At 37.6% G+C, this 23248-nt stretch overlaps 2 protein-coding genes across 2 annotated transcripts; one reads left to right on the forward strand and one right to left on the reverse strand.

Moving 5' to 3' along the window:
• Positions 1 to 2983: 2983 nt before the first annotated feature.
• LOC113066328 (mediator of RNA polymerase II transcription subunit 1-like) lies at positions 2984 to 9535 on the reverse strand. Its single transcript, XM_026238231.1, has 17 exons — positions 9372 to 9535; positions 8871 to 8974; positions 7786 to 7861; positions 7637 to 7691; positions 6755 to 6887; positions 6652 to 6680; positions 6494 to 6565; positions 6338 to 6412; positions 6176 to 6252; positions 6038 to 6100; positions 4733 to 4844; positions 4493 to 4617; positions 4298 to 4413; positions 3877 to 4075; positions 3688 to 3789; positions 3478 to 3580; positions 2984 to 3364 (listed from the first exon to the last, which is right to left on the reverse strand). The coding sequence occupies exons 1-17, from the start codon at positions 9391 to 9393 to the stop codon at positions 3070 to 3072; spliced, it is 1758 nt and encodes a 585-aa protein (XP_026094016.1). The 5' UTR covers positions 9394 to 9535; the 3' UTR covers positions 2984 to 3069.
• Positions 9536 to 9583: 48 nt separating this feature from the next.
• ralaa (v-ral simian leukemia viral oncogene homolog Aa (ras related)) lies at positions 9584 to 19965 on the forward strand. The gene is made up of 5 exons (XM_026238232.1): positions 9584 to 9892; positions 13940 to 14167; positions 15100 to 15308; positions 15633 to 15807; positions 19305 to 19965. The coding sequence occupies exons 2-5, from the start codon at positions 14054 to 14056 to the stop codon at positions 19425 to 19427; spliced, it is 621 nt and encodes a 206-aa protein (XP_026094017.1). The 5' UTR covers positions 9584 to 9892; positions 13940 to 14053; the 3' UTR covers positions 19428 to 19965.
• Positions 19966 to 23248: the final 3283 nt, after the last annotated feature.

The raw sequence follows: 23248 nt of genomic DNA on the forward strand, positions 1-23248 counted from the left end.
TGAGATCCTGATTTCTAAAGGAAATGTTAAGTTTACTTTCATCAGAGAACATAACTGTGCACCACTCAGCAGCAGTGCAGTCCTTTCTGAAGCGAGACGTTTCTGACGCTGTCTGTTGTTCAAGAGTGTCTTGACACAAGGAATGTGAAGCTGAAACCCATGTCTTGCATACGTCTGTGTGTAGTGGTTCTTGAAGCACTGACTCCAGCTGCAGTCCACTCTTTGTGAGTCTCCCCCACATTTTTGAATGGGTTTAGTTTCACAATCCTCTCCAGGGTGAGGTTATCCCTATTGCTTGTACACTTATCTACCACATCTTTTCCTTCCCTTCTCCTCTCTATTAATGTGCTTGGACACAGAGCTCTGCCAGTCTCTTTTGCAATGACCTTTTGTGTCTTGCCCTCCTTGTGCAAGGTGTCACTGGTCATCTTTTGGACAACTGTCAAGTCAGCAGTCTTCCCCATGATTGTGTATCCTACAGAACTAGATTGAGAGACCATTTAAAGGCTTTGCAGGTGTTTTGAGTTAATTAGCTGATTAGAGTGTAGCACCAGGTGTCTTCGATATTGAACCTTTTCACAATATTCTAATTTTCTGATACTGAATTTGGGATTTTCCATAGTTGTCAGTTATAATCATCAAAATTAAAATAAATGCACATTTGAAATATATCAGCCTGTGTGTACTGAATTAATATAATATAAAAGTTTCACTTTTTGAATGGAATTAGTGAAATAAATCAACTTTTTGATGATATTCTAATTATATGACTAGCCCCTGTAAGTAGCACTTTAAAGTGTATGAATCAGGGTTTGGTGAAGTTAGATTTTTTTTTAAGAAGGTTTTCAGGATTTTTAAGAAGTAAATAAAACTTAAATAGAATGGAACACAATATGTCAAATTTTTTAGCAATGCATTAATTTTAAAAATGCAACTTCCAATAAATCTCCATTACTTCCTCATGACACTGCAAAAAGTTCTTCGTCAGGATTTGGTCTTGTTTTCCAGTGCAAAAGTCTAAAGGTTCTTAAATTTAAATGAGAAATTGATTGAAATTAATTGAGTTCATGCTTAAACAAGAACAAATATCTCCCACTGCCTCTGGGGGCTGAAAACGTCTTGTTTCATTCCACATTGATTTCTTCTTATTTTAACTATGAACTTAATTAATTTTTTCTGGAAACAAATTTTTTTGTTTGCTGTAATTTCATTGGAAAATAATACAGAGGATTAAATTTTTTTTTTTTTTTGCAGTGCATGCAAAAATTAATACCATGAGTTTAAGACCTGTTGCACAAATTTAATATCTTTTAAAGCCTCAAAACTCCTATTGATTGGTAAATGCCTGTGACCTTCATGTTGTGGAGACAATATTGTTTGCTTGTGCTGACATTGTGTTTTTGTGCTGATGGACATATATTGTTTTAGACGTCAATCTCTCTCTTTATCAAATTCCTATTATGACAAAGATGAACAAACTCCTGCCGAAGATCTTGCAACTTCATGCTCAGACCACACACTTTTATAGAGATCTTTCTAAATAGCAGTGGCTGTTGTTAATTATGTATTAATTTATTATCCATCTATCAAACACAGAAAACATGCCAGGGTTGCACAAAAGTTATTTTTCTTGGAACAGAGCTGGAGAAAACCTTTAGCGTCTACTTTTGACTGGTCTGTTTGGTAATCAGCGGTCTGTTGGCCGTTTGGACTGAGGTCAAATGCCAAGCCAGAGAAAGACTTTAGAGCCAAACGCTCCACAAATCAAGAACGCTATCTACTTCCTGTCTCTGAGACACACACACACACACACACACACACACACACACGTGCAGATGTGATAGCAAAACAACAAGAAGAAACCTAAGCCAGCTGTGGTTCAAATGGCTGTGAAACCTGAGATTTGGAGAGAAATGTAAAGGTCAGATAGGATGGGGTGCAAATCACTAAAGTAAAAAATAAATAAAAAGTCATTTTGAGGAGGCATTTGTCCAGGAACAGGTCAATTTCAAGCTCCAGAGTCTCCAAAGGTAGCATTAGTAGTAATGTGTTTGTTTTTATTGCTGAAACTTTAACTAACAGCCATAAACTCTCCTCCTAATGTCAGGATGTCTCAGTCATCAATTCAATTATCAAAACGAGTTACTGTATGCAATCCTTTTAACAGAACTACACTACTTTTTTTAACCTTCTATCGTCTTCTGTGAGCACGTCTGATGTGAATCTGTCTCTGACATTAATAAAGAAGAAAAAAAGGTCCAGATGTGAGATCTGTCTTTAGTAGTGTGCCTGTATTAACTGCACTCGGTTGCTCTGCATGTGCTTCACATCATCATATGGAAAATGTTCCTTGAAGCTACATGTATGCATGGGCCTTTTAAAATTAAAAATGCCACTTGGTTGGTTTTACAGTTTTTTAAATTAATTTTTAAGTGTGGCTTAAACATTAAAGTGGAAATAAAATTCCCAGGCCACAAAGTACAAGCAGACTTTCCTTATGAATATCACCGATATGAGTTCACAGATGGGAAATCATAGGGAGACTCTGAAGCAACTCTTTTGTCGAGCACAGATTTATAAATGATTCTCACTACATATTTGGGAAGATGGTTGGCACTTGTTGCATTTTCCAAAACGCAATTCAATAAATTGCACCAGCTGGCAAGTCGCACAGTTTAATACTCGCCAAAGCTGATTTTTATGCATTAGGTGGAGTGTTAATTTCAGACCCTGGCAGAAATGCTAAGAGTGTCCTGGACACAAACGCTAGCTAGATTCTGCAGCGCCGTCAGGAACAATCCATGCATGTTATAAATGCATATAAAATGCAGCAGTTTGTTTAAGACTTGTATTTTTTTTATAAATGCACACTGATGAACTGTGCACAATATAACCAGGAACAGCTATAATTTCTTGATAACTTCTTGAAGTCAGACCTGCTAATGAGATTAAACAGCTTTCAATAAGCTTTGAATATAACGCACCTTTATTAAAGATTTTTTTTTTAATGATTTGTCTAAAATAGTGTGGGAATACTCTTTAAATCTTCTGTCATAAAACCTCCTCGTGCTACAGAAGCTCTGCAGGAAGTCCACTGGTCACCCAGTGTGAATACACACCCAGAGAAGCACAGGGGGAACGGTCAGCAACAGCATCTGTATTGACATGATCAGAAACAGACATAACACAGGAGCCAGCAGGAGACGCCTCGCTCTCGTCCTCAGCGGCATCATGGGACACGCCACTGATGACATCACTCTCCGTCGCAGCGGAGGACTCTGGGTCAGCTGCAGGTTCGGGACGAGTCGTGCGGCCGGCCACCTTCCTGCGGATGGCCCTCATCGTGATGGGGATGGACATGCATCTGGAACACACACACACACACAAGACAAAAGGTGAGTGATGATTAAAGGACGGAGAAAAATGGCCTCATTATTAGTGAGCATGTGCAATAGAGTTGCAAAATGTTGCACTCACCGCATAAGGACTCTGGATATGTAGTCGTCCAATTTATGATCCACAAAATCAGGCATTAGAAGTCTGCAGCTCATCTGATGAGAGTCCACCACCGTCACCTGAACTATCACAGAGAGAGAAACATTTCAGATAGCATGCAATGAATGTGTTTAACACTGAATACACAGTACGGTGAATCTAATAGTTAAGGTAGTGTGTAACGGTGCTTACGAACAGCCAGGTGGATGTGATCATCAAGGCTGAATGTGACAGAAAGGCAGTGGTCTGATTCTGGAAGGACCTCACATCTCAGGTCACACAGTAAGCCAGCGTCTACGGTTTAAGAGTAGAGACAAGGCAACAACTCTCTTAAGTAATGACGAATGAGCGTGAGGAGGCCAGGAGAACGAGATTAATGACCTGTGAGCTGGCTGTGGTCACTGAAGCAGCTCGCCAGCAGGACGTTGATGGCCGACTGATGGCGAAGGAGATCCAGTAAAGCAGGGACGTGGCCGGGGTGTGTGAAGGGGACGGTGTGAACTAAGGCGCCTTTCCAGGACTCTCGGCCCCAAACGGCCCCAGGGAACACATAACTGTGGTACTCGGAGTCAGGTAATGGCTGTACGACATTAAAGACGGTAACCGAGTTAAATAAGTGAATGTCTGCTTCTGACGTCCCAAAACAAACATCGTCTAGCAGTAAAGACAGACAAGTACAATTCAATGCAAGTATTGTAGAGCAGCCAGTATCCTGTAATCTGTCTGTGCAGTGTGTATGTGATTATCATGGCAGACGTGGTTGTGTGTGTGAAGTGTATAGAGGCTTGGGTTACAAACAGACCACAGTAAACTGAGCCCCGTGTGTCCAGGAGATCTTGGCGTTCAGTGTTGCGCTGGTCTTCATCAGAAGATGAGGTAGAGGCTCCACCTGCTGGGGTTTCTCAGCTATAACTCCATCTGAGTGAGGTTTGGAGACCGGTTACTTGTCATTGGTACATGATGTGGTCTCAGAGAAGTGTCTCAGTGTATGGTGCACCTGTGATTTTGGCCATTTTGTCAATGAAGGGAATAAGCATGGGCAGCGGTGGCTGTAGTTTGAGAAGAAAGGTGGCTGGGAGTGATTCGGAGCAGGATTCAGTGAGCGGCTGAAACACTGGAAACCTAGAGCACACACAAATAAAGACTTGATCTTGACTGATAAAATAATTGTTCAGGGCACAGTCAGTGAGTCAGTGGCACAGATCCGCAGGCGTTAGGAGATGATCAGACTACTCACCCGAAAGAGTCGACCTGAGGTGGAGAAGAGATGAGGGATTCCCTCTGCAGCCTGTGAGAGGCGCCGCTGCTTCCTGCTGTTACCAGAGCAACCTGCCCAACACTGACCTCACCTACACACAACAACACCTCACATAAACATTCTAAAGAAATGCCAAAAAATATTTAAATAAATTACAAAAAAAAAAAATATATATATATATATATATATATATATATATATATAAAAAAATTTGATTTAGTTTAACTTGATGTACTAAAATTAAATAAAACTTAAATTACTACAAATTATACATTAACACCAATAATGAAAACTCAAAATTATTAAAACCTCAACCGATTAAAAATGTTAAAAATAATATTCAAGGCGTTGATGTTTGCCTACAAAACTACCACTGGCTCTGCACCCCTTTACCTAAATTCATTACTTCACACTTGCGTGCCTCTAGAAGCTTGCGTTCTGTAAGTGAACGTCGCTTGATTGTGCCATCCCAAAAGTCACTTTTACGGACTCTTAAATTAAATGTTAATTAAATTAAACTCAATCTGAGCAGCTGAGTCCTTAGCCATCTTCAAGAATCGGCTTAAAACCCATCTCTTCCATCTTTATTTGACCCTCTAACTTTAACACCCACTATACTAATCCTATTCCTAAAAATAAAAAATAAAATAAAATATTAACTACCTTTCTAATCTTTTGTATTCTATTTTCATTTAATTTATGAAACAATTATAAAAAAATAGTCCTCTAACACTAGCTTGCTCTATTCTTTTTCTATTCTGTTTACTTTTTATTTATTATTATATTATTTAAAAGGCCTTGCTACATGTATTGCGTTTAAGCTAACGGAGTCTTGTTATAGCACTTATATATCATTGCTCTTTTTGATTGCTTCCACTGTCCTCATTTGTAAGTCGCTTTGGATAAAAGCATCTGCTAAATGAATAAAAAAATATAATGTAATATATACACACACACACACACACACACACACACACACTAGATTAAAAACTTGCATTTAAAAACTAATTAGAAATGCTGCCTTGGCAACGATCAAAAATTAAATGGTTACTAAAATTTCTAAAACTGACGAAGCGAGAAGAAAATAAACCTTAAAACTAATAAATGACAAATGTAAAAAAAAAAAAATTACTTTCAACCTGAAAAAAAAATATATATATATATATATATATATAAAACAATGTTAAAGAAACCTTAAAAAGCCAATTCAGAAACTCAATAATAATATATAGATACTAAAGAACACTGGATTAGAAGTTATGTGCGGAGTTCCTGTTTTAATACCTGTGCTTGACCTGCTGAGAACATCTGATGGACTAATGTAGTACTCGACTGTCATTGGGGTTCCTGTGATGGAGACGTGAAAGAAGAGTTTAATATTTCATAAAACGTGCTGATCCCACACAGCTTTTCCTTGTGTACCCTCTTTTCCTGGCTGGACGTTCCCAATCCTGCCGTTCATGATGAGGTCAACGTGTAGGTCACTTTCTCTCAAAGACCTGGAGGAGACATGCTCACTGCATTATACCATAACAGACTTTAATCTGGAGAAACATGTACGGCATCAGCGCTAGTTTCCCACACCTTGGTAAATGGGATATTTTGAAGAGATCTGTTTCCAAGTGCCGGAGACAGGAGTAGATTTTAATCTTGACATCACTGCCACAGCACACGCAAAATTAGAGAAATATAGAAGTAGTATACATTGCTGCCTAAAGATCAGAAACCAGAAAGCAATACCTGTCTCCCGAGATGATGTAAAAAGAGGCAAGATCATCCAACTTTAGAGAGAACTCTTGAAATTTCTTCATCCTGTGGAAACACGATTAACACTTTTACTTAAACTCCAAATGATTTCAATGCATTTCTCTCTTGAAATGAAGAACATTTTGATTCACCTCAACAACTGGAGGAGTGATGGGCTGGACTACGAACACAACCAAACCACGTTTAATCATTTCGAAGAAGCTTTAGCACAATATTACAAGCGCGTGGTCTCACCACCGGAGCTTCGCCGTGATGGGCCACCCTCACATCCTCCACTCTCCCCCCCCGCAGCAGCACCACCTCGATGTAAAACAGGTCTGCGGTCAGGTAACACACCGTCTCTGTGGGGCTCATATGTGACCCCAATCTACAAAAAACAGGAGTCTGTCAGCTGAAATGACGAGAGTCAGCTGCAAAGAGTTTAAAGGAAGTAGCTGTATGCTGTAATTAAATATGCAACTCATCCAGGGTTTTACAATATCAGTCAAGTATTAAATCGTGAGGAATGCAAACAGAGAGGTCTATGTCAATACATAGTCTGAAAAAAAAAAAAAACTGAAACTTAATTTGAACAATCAGTTCAGCGTAAAGGTGTAATTTCTGTCTCTGGTGGTAACATGCAGAATTGCATAAATAATGACTGTTTTCAAACAGGTTTCCCAGAATAATCTGCACATCTCCCATTGGTTGTTCAGCGATATGGTAAAGTTACAATGTAATGGAATAAGCAACATAACTTTTCTTCGGTATTCTGACATAAATCGGAGTGTTTGTTTGTTTTTATGGAGAAAATGTTTAAATATTTTTTTTATAAAGTTATATTTGGTTTAATGTTAAAAAAAAAAGTCCTCTAAAGTTACACCCAAGCAAAACATTGGGGACTCAATCCATCAGTTGTTGGATAATTATGATGATTAAAAAAAATACAAATAAAAAATGTATAATGCATGGATCGTTCACAAAAACAATGTGCATTTAGGAAATAGAGGAATTTCTATTTCCTGACGACTTTAAGAAAGCAATATTTTCCCTGCCGACTATCTAATATTAATGCATTGAAAAAAAAATGTATGTTGCAATCTGAGTGCAATATCTTTATGAAGGAAAGGTTCAAACCCTCTTTGTTTGGCAATCATCTCTAGTCTGGACACCATTGCTGTCAAGGAGCACACTACAGACAAAACACACAAACCACCAAGAAACATAAGAAAAAGAGAAAGACAATATATAAACAGAATTAGGGTTTGATTCAGAGACTTCCTCACCATTGAGCGCCTCGTTGATCTTCTGAAGACACTGTGCGATTGGCTCACAGACTCTGCCCTCTCCTTTAGTTTTTTCCTATTAAGAAAAACACTCCTCACCTGCTTGTTTCACCACAGCAAAAGCCCAGAGAAATGACGTTCTGAGACAAAAATATAACCCCTAGCATATCCTTTAGAGACTTTCCAACCAACACACACCATTACGCACCATACAGCTGCTCAGAGAAACTCAGATTTAAACATCTTTCTGGAGAGCGACCTGCGGTTTGCATATTACTCTGGCACTGATCTAAGCAATCCACAGCAGTCTTAAACGCCACATCTGGATTAGATTTGGAAGGTTGTGCGCGCACATAATGGCAAACATCCGCGGCTGATGTTTGTGAGAGCCAAGTTTGGACTCTAACGCACAATAACTGACCCAGTCTTGACCTCTTGCATGTGACATCACCCTGCTTTTACCCACACATGCACATCTGATGCTATACGGCTTGATGTGTATTGTCAATTCAAGTACCTTAAACAATGTCTGTCCTCATGTTCTCTCTTTCGTGAAAAATAAAGAGAGATATTTTGAAGAATGTCAAAGCTGCTGGATGATGATTTATACGGGAAGCAGCAAATAGTACACTTTGGCCAAGCTGGATGCAACACGTTTGAGATGCCAACTTAAATTTCAACCCATTTATTTAAGGCTTAAAAAGCAAACTTTTTAACATTTAGTGTGTAATGAATCACTATATACTTTTAATATATTCAAGCCACCGATGGCACACACACAGATGCACGTGCTCCACAAACTCAGGATCAAAGCCTGAAAGCTGATTATCAGCATCATGGTCCCAACAAAGCCGGATTGGAGCGGTTTGGGTTTGTCAGCTTGAGTTAGTTCAACAGGTACAGGCCCCTGCTCTCTTCGCTGGTCATGTGACTGAAAACTACGGACGGAAAAGAGCAGCTCTGACCTCTGATAAATATCTCCTTTCCTGTTCAGTGTAAAATAGACAGACATGACATATCGAGAGGGAATCAACTACTGGATTTACATTTTTGGACGCACTATTTCTGAAAGGCGATGTTCTTACCATACATCTCCGGACCAGCTGAAAGGTCTCGTTCCAAGATTTATCAGCATATTTGGACTTCAAGTCAGACATTAAAGTCTTGGTCTTCTTCATACTTACAGGACCTTTGGAGGAGACACACCAGCTGTAAACATCTGCATACTTTATTTTATTATTATTTTTTTTTCTCGCTTGTTTGTTTTGAGAATTGTTGTATCCACACACTTCTTCAAACCTAATTAAAGGCGTGGTCATTTGTAAAGAATGTGCTTAACTTCCGGTGTCTGGTATCTAATTGTAGCACATTATTTATGTTACGTTCTTATCATAGGCTAATCATAAACAGACTGGTTTGTAGCACAAATAGTTACTGTACTTTCTAACAGATTAACAGGGAAAGGTTAACTTCCAAGACGGCTGGGCGACAGTTAAACTAGATTAGCTACACTAACAAAGCACCTAAAGCTGGTTTAAGATTATAATTATTATTATTGTCTGCACGAATATGAGATTCCGTTTTACCGCCTTCGCTCTTGGCCTCCATTGTAGCCACGTTTTAACTGCTTTATAGTCCGCTGCTCAAGAGATGTGTCTCCAGATTAATAACACATCAATTAGAGATTGTAAGTATGTAAACACGACGAGCGGCCAGCCTTCAAAAATACTTTCCCCTATCTGCTAATTAGTTTCCCGCGTCACTCTAATGAGCGGGGAGGAGGAGGAGGAGGGGAATCCATTGGCGTGCGCATGCGCAGACAGCCGCTGTGCGCTTCCCTGCGTGGAGAACCGAAGCGGATCCACGTGACCCGCCCGTCGGGATCCTCAGCAGCGCCACACGCCCATGAACTCCGACCGCCGCCGCACCACACATCACGGAGACCGGCTCCACTCGCGGACACGGTGAACACAGGCGCGCTCGGCCCGGATCTGATGACGACGCTCGGGATGTGGAGGCTGCAGTGACGGGAGAGATCAGGGAAGAGACTCCCTCCAGGAGTCCGTGTGTCTGTGCATCACCTTCAGCTGAGCGAGCAGACACAAAGGTAAGATCCTGCACATATGCGATCATGAACACTGAGGATATAACGTTAAACCCAGACTGAGTGCTCTTAGATGAACGCTAGTGTATGTGCGCGAGTAAATGACTCTTTCAGAAAGCACTGATACCATAGTAACAGATGCTAATACCATATGCACAATGACATTGAATGATTTCCATAGAATGGCATAAAATGATCATTATACGTATTCAAAATAACCATTGAATTGCTTGCCCCCCCCCCCCCACCTAAAAAAACTAAATAAAACATGAGCCATGACAAGTAAGGTAAAACCACAGACATCATATCATATCATATATCTCTCACGTCATTGTGTGTGTGCTGGACTGAAGCCTACAGACTGTGAGTGTGTGAATGTGGAAGCTGTTGTTGGGTTCGGCAGACCCAGCCCTGGCCTCCCCGTCTGCACACACACACACACACACACACACACACACACACTCGTATTACAGCACATGATGTCTTCTGAGTCAGTCCTTCACCACTAATGCTATAGATTGGCCTCAGTTCTTTTCTTCTTGATCTTTAAAACAACGCGGATGCATCTGAAGATGAACTGAAGCAGTGTGTTCTGTAGCTGAGCAGCGCTGGGTTTCGCTCTGATGGACGTTTTCTTGTTAGATGTCAGTCCCTTGTAACCCCACTCATACTCTATTATAGCATTTACTGATATTTTGAATGACCTTTTATTGTTTATATATTCCGTATTTATTTAATTTTAGTTTTAGTCATTTTGTTATGTGCTTTTTTTCAAAATTTATATTGCATATTACAGTAATTATCAATGTTTCTTTTTCATAATATTTGTATTTCAGCTTATTTAAGTTTTAGTAATTTTTTGTGTTTTTGTAATTTTTATTATTATTTTTTATACTCCTCTTTGTTTATATTATTATATACTATTATATAATGTATTACTATATTTAAAATATTATTTTTAAAGTGGTCATATAATGAGATTTTAATTGTTCCTTTCTCTTTGGAGGGTTACAAGATCTTGGCGCATAAAGAAGATCTGTAAAGTTGCAAAGACTAAAACAAATTTAAGTTTTTGTTGTTAAAGTAATGACCAAGTGGCCAGCGGCAGACAGTAAGCTGATCATATATGTTTTAACAATTTAGCCTTCTCCAATCATTACGACTTGCCTAAAATAAAATCTATAGATATACTAAAACAGTTCGAGCATATAACAATGTTTAATCGTTAAACCCAGATAAATGTGCACTGTATCTAATAGTTTTCATTTTTCCTCATAAGGTAAGAGTAATTCATCAAAGGGTCTACTTTTATTTTTGTTCACTCACAATATCAACAAAACGTTGTGCTTTTATAAAATAAAGAAAACAAACATGATGCACTTTCTTCTGTCTGGTCTTGAATAGGAGCGCTTCACAAAAATGAACCGAAACTCAGCGAATACATGCCTCACAGACATGATAAATATATCTATAGAAAACTTTAAATGACTACTTAACTAAATAAAACATATCAAAAACTCTTATTATAATCATAATCCGTATAGATGCGTTTCTTAAAGGTGCGTCTAATGAGGAGATAGTGAGCATTGCACTTGACCAGTTGGCTCGTTGTTTGTCGTGGTAATCAAATCAAAACTTTCAAAATGCAGCTTCTCACCAAGCATTGGGAACTTTTACTAATTCCCCTCGCTCCAAATTCTACCTGATGCTCTGCATGGTTAGCTGTCACCTGTATGCTAATGCATATGCTAACGCGTATATTCGTTGTGTATTGCGTAGGCGATGTATAATATTTATAAGAGCCTATAATCATTATAAACGGGCGTGCACATAATTTTTTCAGCCTGGTTCTCATTTGAGAACCTGGAGATTTGGTTTAGTCCTCGCACTGCATATAGCGTGACCCATTAAATATAACAATGAAAAATTTATTAATAATAGTTATAATATTATAGCACTTTATTTAGTTTTTTTTTTTTAAATAAAATTATAGTAAATAAACTAAAAAATAGTGTGTGATTAATATTATAAAAAATAAAATGCAGTACTAGTATTAAATACTAATACATTTATTTTATAGTAAACTTAAAAATAAATGCTAATATTTACTACTACTTTCTTTTGTTTGCCTCTTTAAGAAGAATCGCTTTATGTATTCCCTAATTTTAAGTAGCTTTGGATACAACCGTCTAAAAATAAATAAATTAAAAGCGTTTTCATCATATTCAAACTTAAAATCAGCAGGCTTTTATTTTGGCGGGTTGCCGGCAAGTAAGTATACGCGCTTCTGGATTTAGCAGTGCTGCTGATTAAAGAGCGTCAGTGGATGAATGTCGCAGTTTTGCATTGTGCTTTGAAAACGCATATAGATAGACTAGATTTATACTTTCAGGTTGAAAATAAAACGTATATAGTGCAGTTTGTGATCTAAAATGGTAACAGCTGTCAACCATGTCGGTACGCAAATGCGCTGTCAGAACATATTTATATAACGCACTTTTTATTTTGGTCGCGCATGCGGACTTGTGGACCACTTATGTGCACCCCTGATTATAACAGTATTTCCTACAGTAGACTATGTGCGTATATGGGCACAATAAAAGGAAAGAAGCTAAATGAGCCTGAGCCCGATCTGTAAAAAAATAAAATAAAAAATTGGCCCTGTCCTGAATGGACTCAGCGTGGCGGGACCCGACGGGCTTGCAGACCTTTAATTATTTATGAAAGTTAAAACTCTGCCACACCCTCCTAAATACCTCGTTTAAACACGCCCCCAACATGTCTACATCACTATGTGGAAATATTTACATAATGCTGCCCAAATGTTGACGCATAGAAAGAAGGTGTGGTTTCAGTAACACAGTTAGTGTTGAAGCAGTGATGTCAGGGAGATGTGTGTGTATCTAAGAGAAAGACAAAGCACTTTATTTGTTCTTCTGAAAGTAGAAGCATTTGGGAATCTTTAAGATTACTTGCAACAGAACAGAAACACATTTTATGGACAACCGTTTCATGAAGCTAGGAGAGGAGGTCATTCTGACTCTGGTGCTTCTGAATCAGCTGCTGGAAGTGTGTTATTAGTTTAAGTGTTTGCTATTTACTGTTCAAATGAGGACATTATTAACATTATTAATCTTTACATTCATTTTGAAAGATGAAGCTTGTGATTATGGAAAGGGGTGTTACATTTCCGACAAGTGCTTGTGGTGTTTGGCCAATCACAATGCACTGGGTCAGTTGGCCAATCAGAGCAGACTGCTCTTGTCAGAAGGAGGAGCTTTGTTTGAGAGAGGCGGGGCATAGAGGACCTACAATAGTGTACAGTATTTGAAAAATAATGTGTTTTTTGAACATTAAAACATGTCAACAATATTCTGTTACACCAAATACACAAAATAATGATCTTTAAAAAGCATCATATTGACCCCTTTAATAAAAATAAAAAAATCAATTTATTATCAGTTTTAGTATTTATTACTTCAACTTGAACTTATTTTATTTAGATAACATTTATAATTTTCATTTAAATTTTAGTTTTTTTTTTATTTATTTATTTTTTATATTGTTTCAGTTTTAGTTATTAGTACTTAAACTAAAATCAAACTGAAAATTATAAGTTTGAGTAATTTAGTTTGGTTCTTTTGTCTTTTTTTTATTTCTATTTTCTAGAAATAAATATTCTATTTTTTATATTATAGAAGAATAATATTTATCTATATATTTTTTCAGTTTTAGTAATATTAGCACCTTATTTTGTTTTGGTAAGTATCCAAAGCAACTTATCGATTTTTTTTTTTTTTTTTTTTTTTTTTTTTTTACCAAATGTTGCTTTTTTTCAATGAGCAAAATCAGTATTTAATCGTTTTCATGTTAGTTAAAAACAACAATACTGACCCCGATGCACAGAGAGTTTATCTGTCACTGTTTATGCCTTGAATCGGTTGACTCTGAAAGACTTGGGTTAGGCAGGAGAACACGTGTAAGTAGTTTGAGGTGAAAATTCATAACTTTACACAATTAAATGTTAACCTTTTTCTTCATCTGGTCCAGGTAAACGCGGGCGGTACCTGATCTGACCCCTGACTTCAGTGACCTTCAGCATCTTCACAGCCTCCTTGACCCGACCCACAAGCCTCACAGTCCCGCCCCTTAGCATCCGTTACCATGGCAACAGCCAAGCCCAAAGGGCAGAACTCGCTGGCTCTGCACAAGGTGATCATGGTCGGGAGCGGCGGAGTGGGGAAGTCCGCTTTAACTTTGCAGTTCATGTATGATGAGGTGAGGATGCCTTTCACACATGACTACAATGATTCTACCCCACAGAAATCATCAAAATGAAGAAATGTCCGGTGTTCATGTAATAATTTTAATTGTGTTATTGTGTAAAATGCTAGCAGTTTAACATGAACGAACAGTACATTCATTACAGTATTTATTAATCCTTAATGTTAGTTAATGAAAATACAGTTGTTCATTGTTCAGTGCATTAACTGTTAACAAGCACAACTGTTGATTTTAATAATGAATTAGTAAATGGTGAAATTAACATGAACTAAGATTAATAAATTCTTAGTTTAACTAAAGATGTTAACTAATCAACCTTATTGCAAAGTGTTACCAATATTAATATAAATTCTGTCCAGTTTAATTGTTACTTTCAGTAAAAGTGTGGTTATTTCATTGTTTTTTTTTATTATTATTATTTATTCAGTGTCGCCTTAGTTAAATTTAAAAAGTCTTACAAAATTATATTATTTAATAACATAATAAATAATAATTACAAAGCATTGCCATAGCCAAGTGCATCCAGAATTTTAGGTTTCCGCTTCGGCCCAGAATTTTCATTTCGGTGCATCCCTAGATATAAAGACAACGTTTTATTTAATTTAATTTAAATCTAACAGTAATTTACTTTAAAATGCCACAATTTCTGAAAGGGCTGAACAACTTTTTTGTACAACTTCAAGTTGCGATGTAATATCTCAATATATCACAGAATATCGCAATATATTTAAATAATATTGTATCGTGATAATATCGTATCGTGAGGCCTCTGGTGATTCCCACCCCTAGCAGCTAGACTTCTAACAACTCAGTTTGCATGTCCTCAGTTAGTTTGAGAACAGTATTAAGTATAACTAAAACAACTTTAAAAATGTTACTTTACGTAATAAAACATATAAACACTCGACACATCTTCTGTCCCTCAGTTTGTGGAGGACTACGAGCCCACGAAAGCGGACAGCTACAGGAAGAAGGTGGTTCTGGACGGCGAGGAGGTGCAGATAGATATTCTGGACACCGCCGGTCAGGAGGACTATGCAGCGATCAGAGATAACTACTTCCGAAGCGGCGAGGGCTTCCTCTGCGTCTTCTCCATCACCGAATTAGAGTCTTTTGCAGCGACTGCTGATTTCAGGTGATTTACAGATCTAAGCTTATTTAAAAGAGCTGCATTGACTTTGGCTCTTTAATTGATGATCATGTTTATGGCCAGATCTTTTTTGTCTGATTGAATTAGGGTTGGGCCACAGTGGTCGATTATGGTAGTGGTACATCGAGTGACGAGTCTACCATTTAATCTATTTTTTGTAATGGTTCTTTAATTCGATGTTTAATAGCAAAAACGTTTAATCCCCCAAATCGTTATTTTTGCAAAGGCATTATTATTTGTTTCATTGCTTTTGGGTAAATATTGAGTTGTAGGTGCTACATAAACACTTAATGGTACTCTCTCGCTCAGAGAGCAGATTCTGCGGGTGAAGGAAGATGAGAACGTCCCCTTCCTGTTGGTGGGAAATAAGTCGGATCTGGAGGACAGGAGACAGGTGAACGCCGACGAGGCCAAAGCCAGAGCGGATCAGTGGGGCGTGTGCTACGTGGAGACGTCTGCTAAAACCAGAGCCAATGTAGACAAGGTCAGTACTACAAAACCAGATCGGTAAACCTGAAATTGATAGTTTACTAGTGTATAGGGGAGGCACTTACTGAACTACATCCTGTACACTCACAAGTGGTATTACTGATGTATTCTGTAACATATTTTTCAGGCTAGGATTACTATACATTTAAAACTATTTATTATTAAAGGGATAGTTGACCCAAAAATTAAATGTTGCTGGAAATGTCCTTATCTTTAGGTCATCCGAGATTAGGATGAGTGTGTTTCTTCATTAGATTTGGAGAAATGTAGCTCAGCAATGGATGCTCTGCAGTGAATGGGTGCCGTCAGAATGAGAGTCCAAACAGCTGATAAAACATCACAATAATCCACAGCACTCCAGTCCATCAGTTAACATCTGGAGAAGATAAAAGCTGAAACAAATCCAGCATTAAGACGTTTCTAACTAAAACATGAGTCCATAATCCATAATAACGTTTCCTCTGGTGTAAAAGTGGTCTGGTCTGAATCAGGAGAGAAAGCATCCGACCACAACACCAGAATCATCCGGAAACCAAAGCATACATTACTAATTAACAGACAATATTTTAAAGCTAGTTCTAAAACATAAGCAGATGTAGAGCTGCAGTCATGAACCTTGTGAAAACTCGAGGGTCCAAAGACAGGCCGAAAGGTAGGACCCTGGATTGGTAGGTCTGGTTCTTGAAGCTGAATCAAAGACATTTCCTGTGGTGAGGAGCAATCAGAACATGAAAGTAAGCATCTTTCAAATCGATGCTTGTGAACCAATATTCCTGGTTTACTGACCAAAGAACATCAGCTGCATGTTGCATCCGAAAGGGAAGAGCTTTCAGGAACACGTTTGGATGTCTCAAGTCTAGAACTGGACGGAAACCGTCATCCTTCTTTGAAATGAGGAAGAAAGTTGAATAAAAGCCATCCTTTGAACTCTTTCTATGGTTCCCTTCTCTAGCAGTGAACAATTTTCTTGAGAGAGAGCTTCTGAACGAACTGGATCCCCTATTACTGTAGGGACAATCCTTGAAAATGTTTGGGGCTGGCATCAAAAACTACTAAGTATACCCCTTTCTCATTGTAGTCCAAACCCGTGGATCTACTGACATCTGCCTCCATTACTGCAGGTGTAGACTTGAAAAATGTTAGACCACTGGCCCAGTGCCTAGAAAGCTATGTGGGTGCAAATTTTAACCAGGAACAGAAACCAGAAAGAATTGGGAGGTCTCGTAGTGTCTTTTTACAATCCTACACAATTCTTTTTACAATTTTTAGTCCTGAGTGAATTGAATCACCACTAGAACCCCCTGCAGCTGACAAAACTGTATTCTCCTGAGGGGAATATTGCACAGTAACATTCACTCCATTGAAATTATCTTGAAAAAGTGAGTCAGATGCACTTATAGAGAGCACATCAAAGTCAGTGCAAGATGGAGAAGAGGAACTGAAAGGTTCGTCATCCATTCTCATAGAACCCCCTTTATCTGCCTGTGTAATAGCTCCAGGTGAAGCAGGCATAACAGGCTGGAGCGTCTGAAGAAGGCATTTTATCTCAGACGAAAAGGACAGCAACTGTCTAAGAAAGAGAAGCTTTATCTACTTGCTCATTCCTTGATATTGCCTTCTTAGATTCAAGATTCAAGAATTTAATTCGTCACATACACGATTATATAGATCATATATAACCAGCAGTGAAATGTGAGTCAGGTCCGCTCCATGGACAGTGCAATTATTAAAGAACTCAACACAGATGAAAATATACATAAATATAAACCCAGTGGGGAACTGTCAGTAAATTGATTGGGAGCATTAGCCACTGGATAGTACCGAGAAGTACCAAGTGTCATCGACAAAAATCCATCTTACTCTCGCTAAATATTCTTTCACCTAGATGTAAAATGGGTTGTAAAGAGTGCTCCATATTGACTTCAAATTCATTTTTTTAATTGATAATGTCAGCAATTTGGAATTTATTTAAAGTGATACATTTTCGAAGGTACAGGTGCTGGTCATATAATTAGAATATCATCAAAAAGTTAATTTATTTCACTAATTCCGTTCAAAAGGTTCAACTTGTATACTTTATCCATTACACACAGACTGATATATTTCAAATGTTTATTTCTTTTAATTTTGATGATTATAACTGACAACTAAGGGAAATCCCAAATTCAGTATCTCAGAAAATTAGAATATTACTTAAGACCAATACAAAGAAAGGATTTTTTAGAAATCTTGGCCAACTGAAAAGTATGAACATGAAAAGTATGAGCATGTACAGCACTCAATACTTAGTCGGGGCTCCTTTTCTGAACGAAAAGCTCTTCTGCATTCTTGAGTCTTGCATATCGCATCTTCCTCTTCACAACATCCCATAGATTTTCTATGGGGTTAAGGTCAGGTGAGTTTGCTGGCCAATTAAGAACAGGGATACCATGGTCCTTAAACCAGGTTCTGGTAGCATTGACACTGTGTGCAAGTCCTGTTGGAAAATGAAATCTGCATCTCCATAAAGTTGGTCAGCAGCAGGAAGCATGAAGTGCTCTAAAACTTCCTGGTGTACAGCTGCATTGACCTTGGACCTCAGAAAACACAGAGGACCAAAACCAGCAGATGACATGGCACCCCAAACCATCACTGACTGTGGAAACTTTACACTGGACTCAAGCAACGTGGATTGTGTGCCTCTCCTCTCTTCCTCCAGACTCTGGGACCCTGATTTCTAAAGGAAATGCAAAATGTACCATCATCAGAGAACATAACTGTGCACCACTCAGCAGCAGTCCAGTCCTTTCTGAAGCGAGACACTTCTGACGCTGTGTGTTGTTCAAGAGTGTCTTGACACAAGGAATGCGAAGCTGAAACCCATGTCTTGCATACGTCTGTGTGTAGTGGTTCTTGAAGCACTGACTCCAGCTGCAGTCCACTCTTTGTGAATCTCCCCCACATTTTTGAATTGGTTTTGTTTCACAATCGTCTCCAGGGTGAGGTTATCCCTATTGCTTGTACACTTTTTCCTTCCCTTCTCCTCTCTATTAATGTGCTTGGACACAGAGCTCTGTGAACAGCCAGCCTGTTTTGCAATGAACTTTTGTGTCTTGCTCTCCTTGTGCAAGGTGTCAATGGTCGTCTTTTGGATAAGTGTCGAGTCAGCAGTCTTCCCCATGATTGTGTATCCTACAGAACTAGACTGAGAGATCATTTAAAGGCTTTGCAGGTGTTTTGAGTTAATTATCTGATTAGAGTGTAGCACCAGGTGTCTTCAATATTGAACCTTTTCACAATATTCTAATTTTCTGAGATACTGAATTTGGGATTTTCCATAGTTGTCAGTTATAATCATCAAATTAAAAGAAATAAACATTTGAAATATATCAGTCTGTGTGCAATGAATGTATATAATATACAAGTTTCAATTTTTGAATGGAATTAGTGAAATCAACTTTTTGATGATATTCTAATTATATGACCAGCACCTGTATACTGTCTTGATTGCAGGTTTTCTTTGACCTCATGAGGGAAATTCGTGCTAGGAAGATGGAGGACAGCAAGGAAAAGAACGGAAAGAAGAAGGGAAAAAGTCTGGCCAAACGAATCCGTGAAAGATGCTGCATTTTATAGTGTCTGCGATCATTTACTCTTCTCCTTCTGCTTATGTACCTGTATGTTCAATATTTTTGCGAACTAATCCTCGCCTGCGATGTTTCCTGGTGTTAGTGTGTCAGATTAGATGAAGGACGGTCTGATACAGTTGATTTCATAGATCAATGCTGTAGAGTCCAACTGGAATCTCTTAATGTCGAATCAATAATGTTCAAAAGCACAGGACGCTGTTGGTCTGTGTGGACTTGTGTATGAAAACTTCCTGTGCAAGAAATATGAGAGCTTTTTGATTTGATTATGTGTCAGGTTTGTTTAATGAATTCTGTTCTCTTTTGTTTGTTTTAATGGCCAGGTTTCTGTCTGGATTTAACATCAGTCTTAAGTGATCTGATCTCAAATAGACAACACAAAATACAGCTGTTTTGTCAAGTTCTTCTGCTCACCGAGGCTGCAATATTTGATCAAAAATACAGTATAAACAGTTAATTATTATTGCCATTTAAAATACCTGTTTTCTGTGTGAATCTGTCTTAAACAGTAATGTATTTCTGTGATGCTCCGCTGTATTTTCAGCATCATTCCTCCAGTCTTCAGTGTCACATGATTTTCAGAAATCATGAAAATATGAGGATTTACTGCTCAAGAAACATTTCTGATTATTATCAATGTTGAAAACAGTACAATATATTTGTGGAAACTCTGATACATTTTATTTTTCAGGTTCAACAGATGAATGGAAAGTTCAAAAGTAAAAATCTTTTGTAACATTATAAAGGTCTTTATTGTTACTTTTGATCACTTTACTGCATCCTTGATGAACAAAAGTATTAATTTCTTTAAAAAAAAAAATCTTAAATCTTACTAAAAATTAATGTTTGGATCGCCTAAAAAGGATGTTAATACCAGTGTAAAAAAAGTCTTCTTTAGCAGTGTCTCTTAAAGCTAAAATGAGCGTGTGAGTGTTATTACTTTAATGCTGGATGACTTCATCTACTTAATTTACATAATTCTTTATTGACTTATTGAAAATATTAGAGCAAAAAAAAAAAAAAAAAACAAGGACAAGCTTTATTGTTATAAAACAAAAATGTGTTGGTCTGTGGCTAAGCAATTAGTAATTGTAGAAAGTTCAGTACACTAAGAAGCGATGAGATCTGTTTTACTCCAGTACCTACAGTAGTTACAGGTTTCTTTAATCACAAGCATCTTGTCAGAAGCAGTTGGGCGAAGGGGAAGTTCCTCTGGTCTCTGGACTTCCTGATGCCTTGATGTCCATCATGAATGTGACACTCACCCATGCTCACTGAGATGCACACTGTTTAGTGTTTGGCCATTTCAGAATCAAAGGGAGCTAGAAGAACAAGACCGAGGCTCTCGGTGGACGTCGCAGCATGTTTAAGAATGAGATGTGCATCCTTGCTATTGAATGAAGACACAATGAGTACGATGACAATCTGATGCTTTTCATATGTGATGTGAAAATCCAAAACATGGATTTGGATGGCTTTTGCGCTCCTGCTCTACAGTTCAAGTCTTAACCAGAGAAATGCTTTGTCATTTTAATGTATAGCCTATCGATCAAGTGAATTTTTTTTTTTTCATTCTGCTTTTTTATATATGTATTGTTGATGTGGAAGCTTAAAATAAACTTTTTTTTTTCTAATTTAAATGTGCTCTATTCACAGGAATGTTATTTATATTCAGTACTAACTTTTATTCACATTATACCTCTGAATTGTAGGTATGCCTATTTCTGACACACACACACACACACACACACACATATTTCCAAATAAAACATAAACTTGTTTTAACTTAAAACATCATAATTTTCTCACAATTTCTCCACCTCAGAAATAATTATATAAAAAAAGTTTATATCTCCCAAATCTGAGAAAAACTGAAGTGAGAGATATAAACGTATAATTTTATAATTATTTCTGAGGTGGAGAAAATGTGAGGGGAAAATACGTCAGAATTACGAATTTATCTCAATTATTTCTTGAAATTCCTCATTTATATTTTTCAAAAATGAAAAAAAAAAAACATTCAAATTACCATTGTTATTATTTTTAATATTACTTTTGATGTGGCTTAAACAAGCTTCTGTAGTATTGTATTCTAGACAGTAAATGATTATATATGTCAGATATCTAGTTCATCATAAGCAGCTGTTCTCGTGAAATGGAAGTGAAAGCGTGTTTTAGCAATTACTTTCAAAGTTCTTCTAGTAACTAAAAAAGAAAGAACATTTTAATTGCAACATTTCCAAAACAATGATGGTAGATTCAGCATGACATTATCAGTTCTTTCATTTGTCACAGCACAATGATGATCACATCTACAGCATGAACGTGAAACAAAAATTACTAACTGTGATGGGGAACCAACTTCTGGTTCTGGTTAATATGACTGAAGGATGTCACAGCAAAGGCCAGTGCTGCATCATGTATGCGAGTATATCACTGTGTGTCACTGTGTATCACTGTACATGTGTATCACTGTATATCACTGTACATGTGTATCACTGTATATCACTGTACATGTGTATCATTGTGTATCACTGTACACGTGTATCACTGTACATGTGTATCACTGTATATCACTGTAAATGTGTATCACTGTATATCACTGTACATGTGTATCACTGTATATCACTGTACATGTGTATCATTGTGTATCACTGTACACGTGTATCACTGTACATGTGTATCACTGTATATCACTGTACATGTGTATCACTGTATATCACTGTACATGTGTATCACTGTATATCACTGTAAATGTGTATCACTGTACATGTGTATCACTGTACATGTGTATCACTGTATATCACTGTACATGTGTATCACTGTATATCACTGTACATGTGTATCACTGTGTATCACTGTACATGTGTATCACTGTGTATCACTGTACATGTGTATCACTGTGTATCACTGTACATGTGTATCACTGTATATCACTGTACATGTGTATCACTGTATATCACTGTACATGTGTATCACTGTGTATCACTGTACATGTGTATCACTGTGTATCACTGTACATGTGTATCACTGTATATCACTGTACATGTGTATCACTGTATATCACTGTAAATGTGTATCACTGTACATGTGTATCACTGTACATGTGTATCACTGTGTATCACTGTAAATGTGTATCACTGTGTATCACTGTACATGTGTATCACTGTGTATCACTGTACGTGTGTATCACTGTATATCACTGTAAATGTGTATCACTGTGTATCACTGTACATGTGTATCACTGTGTATCACTGTAAATGTGTATCACTGTGTATCACTGTAAATGTGTATCACTGTGTATCACTGTACATGTGTATCACTGTGTATCACTGTACATGTGTATCACTGTATCACTGTGTATCACTGTACATGTGTATCACTGTATATCACTATAAATGTGTATCACTGTGTATCACTGTACATGTGTATCACTGTATATCACTGTAAATGTGTATCACTGTGTATCACTGTAAATGTGTATCACTGTGTATCACTGTAAATGTGTATCACTGTGTATCACTGTACATGTGTATCACTGTGTATCACTGTAAATGTGTATCACTGTGTATCACTGTAAATGTGTATCACTGTGTATCACTGCACATGTGTATCACTGTGTATCACTGTAAATGTGTATCACTGTACATGTGTATCACTGTGTATCACTGTACACGTGTATCACTGTGTATCACTGCACATGTGTATCACTGTGTATCACTGTAAATGTGTATCACTGTGTATCACTGTACATGTGTATCACTGTGTATCACTGTACACGTGTATCACTGTGTATCACTGCACATGTGT

Source organism: Carassius auratus, chromosome 49 (genome assembly GCF_003368295.1).
Source record: "Carassius auratus strain Wakin chromosome 49, ASM336829v1, whole genome shotgun sequence".
Lineage (NCBI taxonomy): Eukaryota > Metazoa > Chordata > Actinopteri > Cypriniformes > Cyprinidae > Carassius > Carassius auratus.

What these genes read in the sequence shown, in the direction of transcription:
- ralaa (XM_026238232.1), top strand. Translation starts at nt 14,054, where the DNA reads ATGGCAACAGCCAAGCCCAAAGGGCAGAACTCGCTGGCTCTGCACAAG. An exon ending in TGCAGTTCATGTATGATGAG is followed by an intron (nt 14,168 to 15,099) that starts GTGAGGATGCCT and finishes TCTGTCCCTCAG; the next exon opens with TTTGTGGAGGACTACGAGCC. An exon ending in CCAGAGCCAATGTAGACAAG is followed by an intron (nt 15,808 to 19,304) that starts GTCAGTACTACA and finishes TCTTGATTGCAG; the next exon opens with GTTTTCTTTGACCTCATGAG.
- LOC113066328 (XM_026238231.1), bottom strand. Translation starts at nt 9,393, where the DNA reads ATGGAGGCCAAGAGCGAAGGCG. An exon ending in TCACTCCTCCAGTTGTTGAG is followed by an intron (nt 6,566 to 6,651) that starts GTGAATCAAAAT and finishes GTGTTTCCACAG; the next exon opens with GATGAAGAAATTTCAAGAGT. An exon ending in ACGGGGCTCAGTTTACTGTG is followed by an intron (nt 4,076 to 4,297) that starts GTCTGTTTGTAA and finishes AATGTCGTACAG; the next exon opens with CCATTACCTGACTCCGAGTA.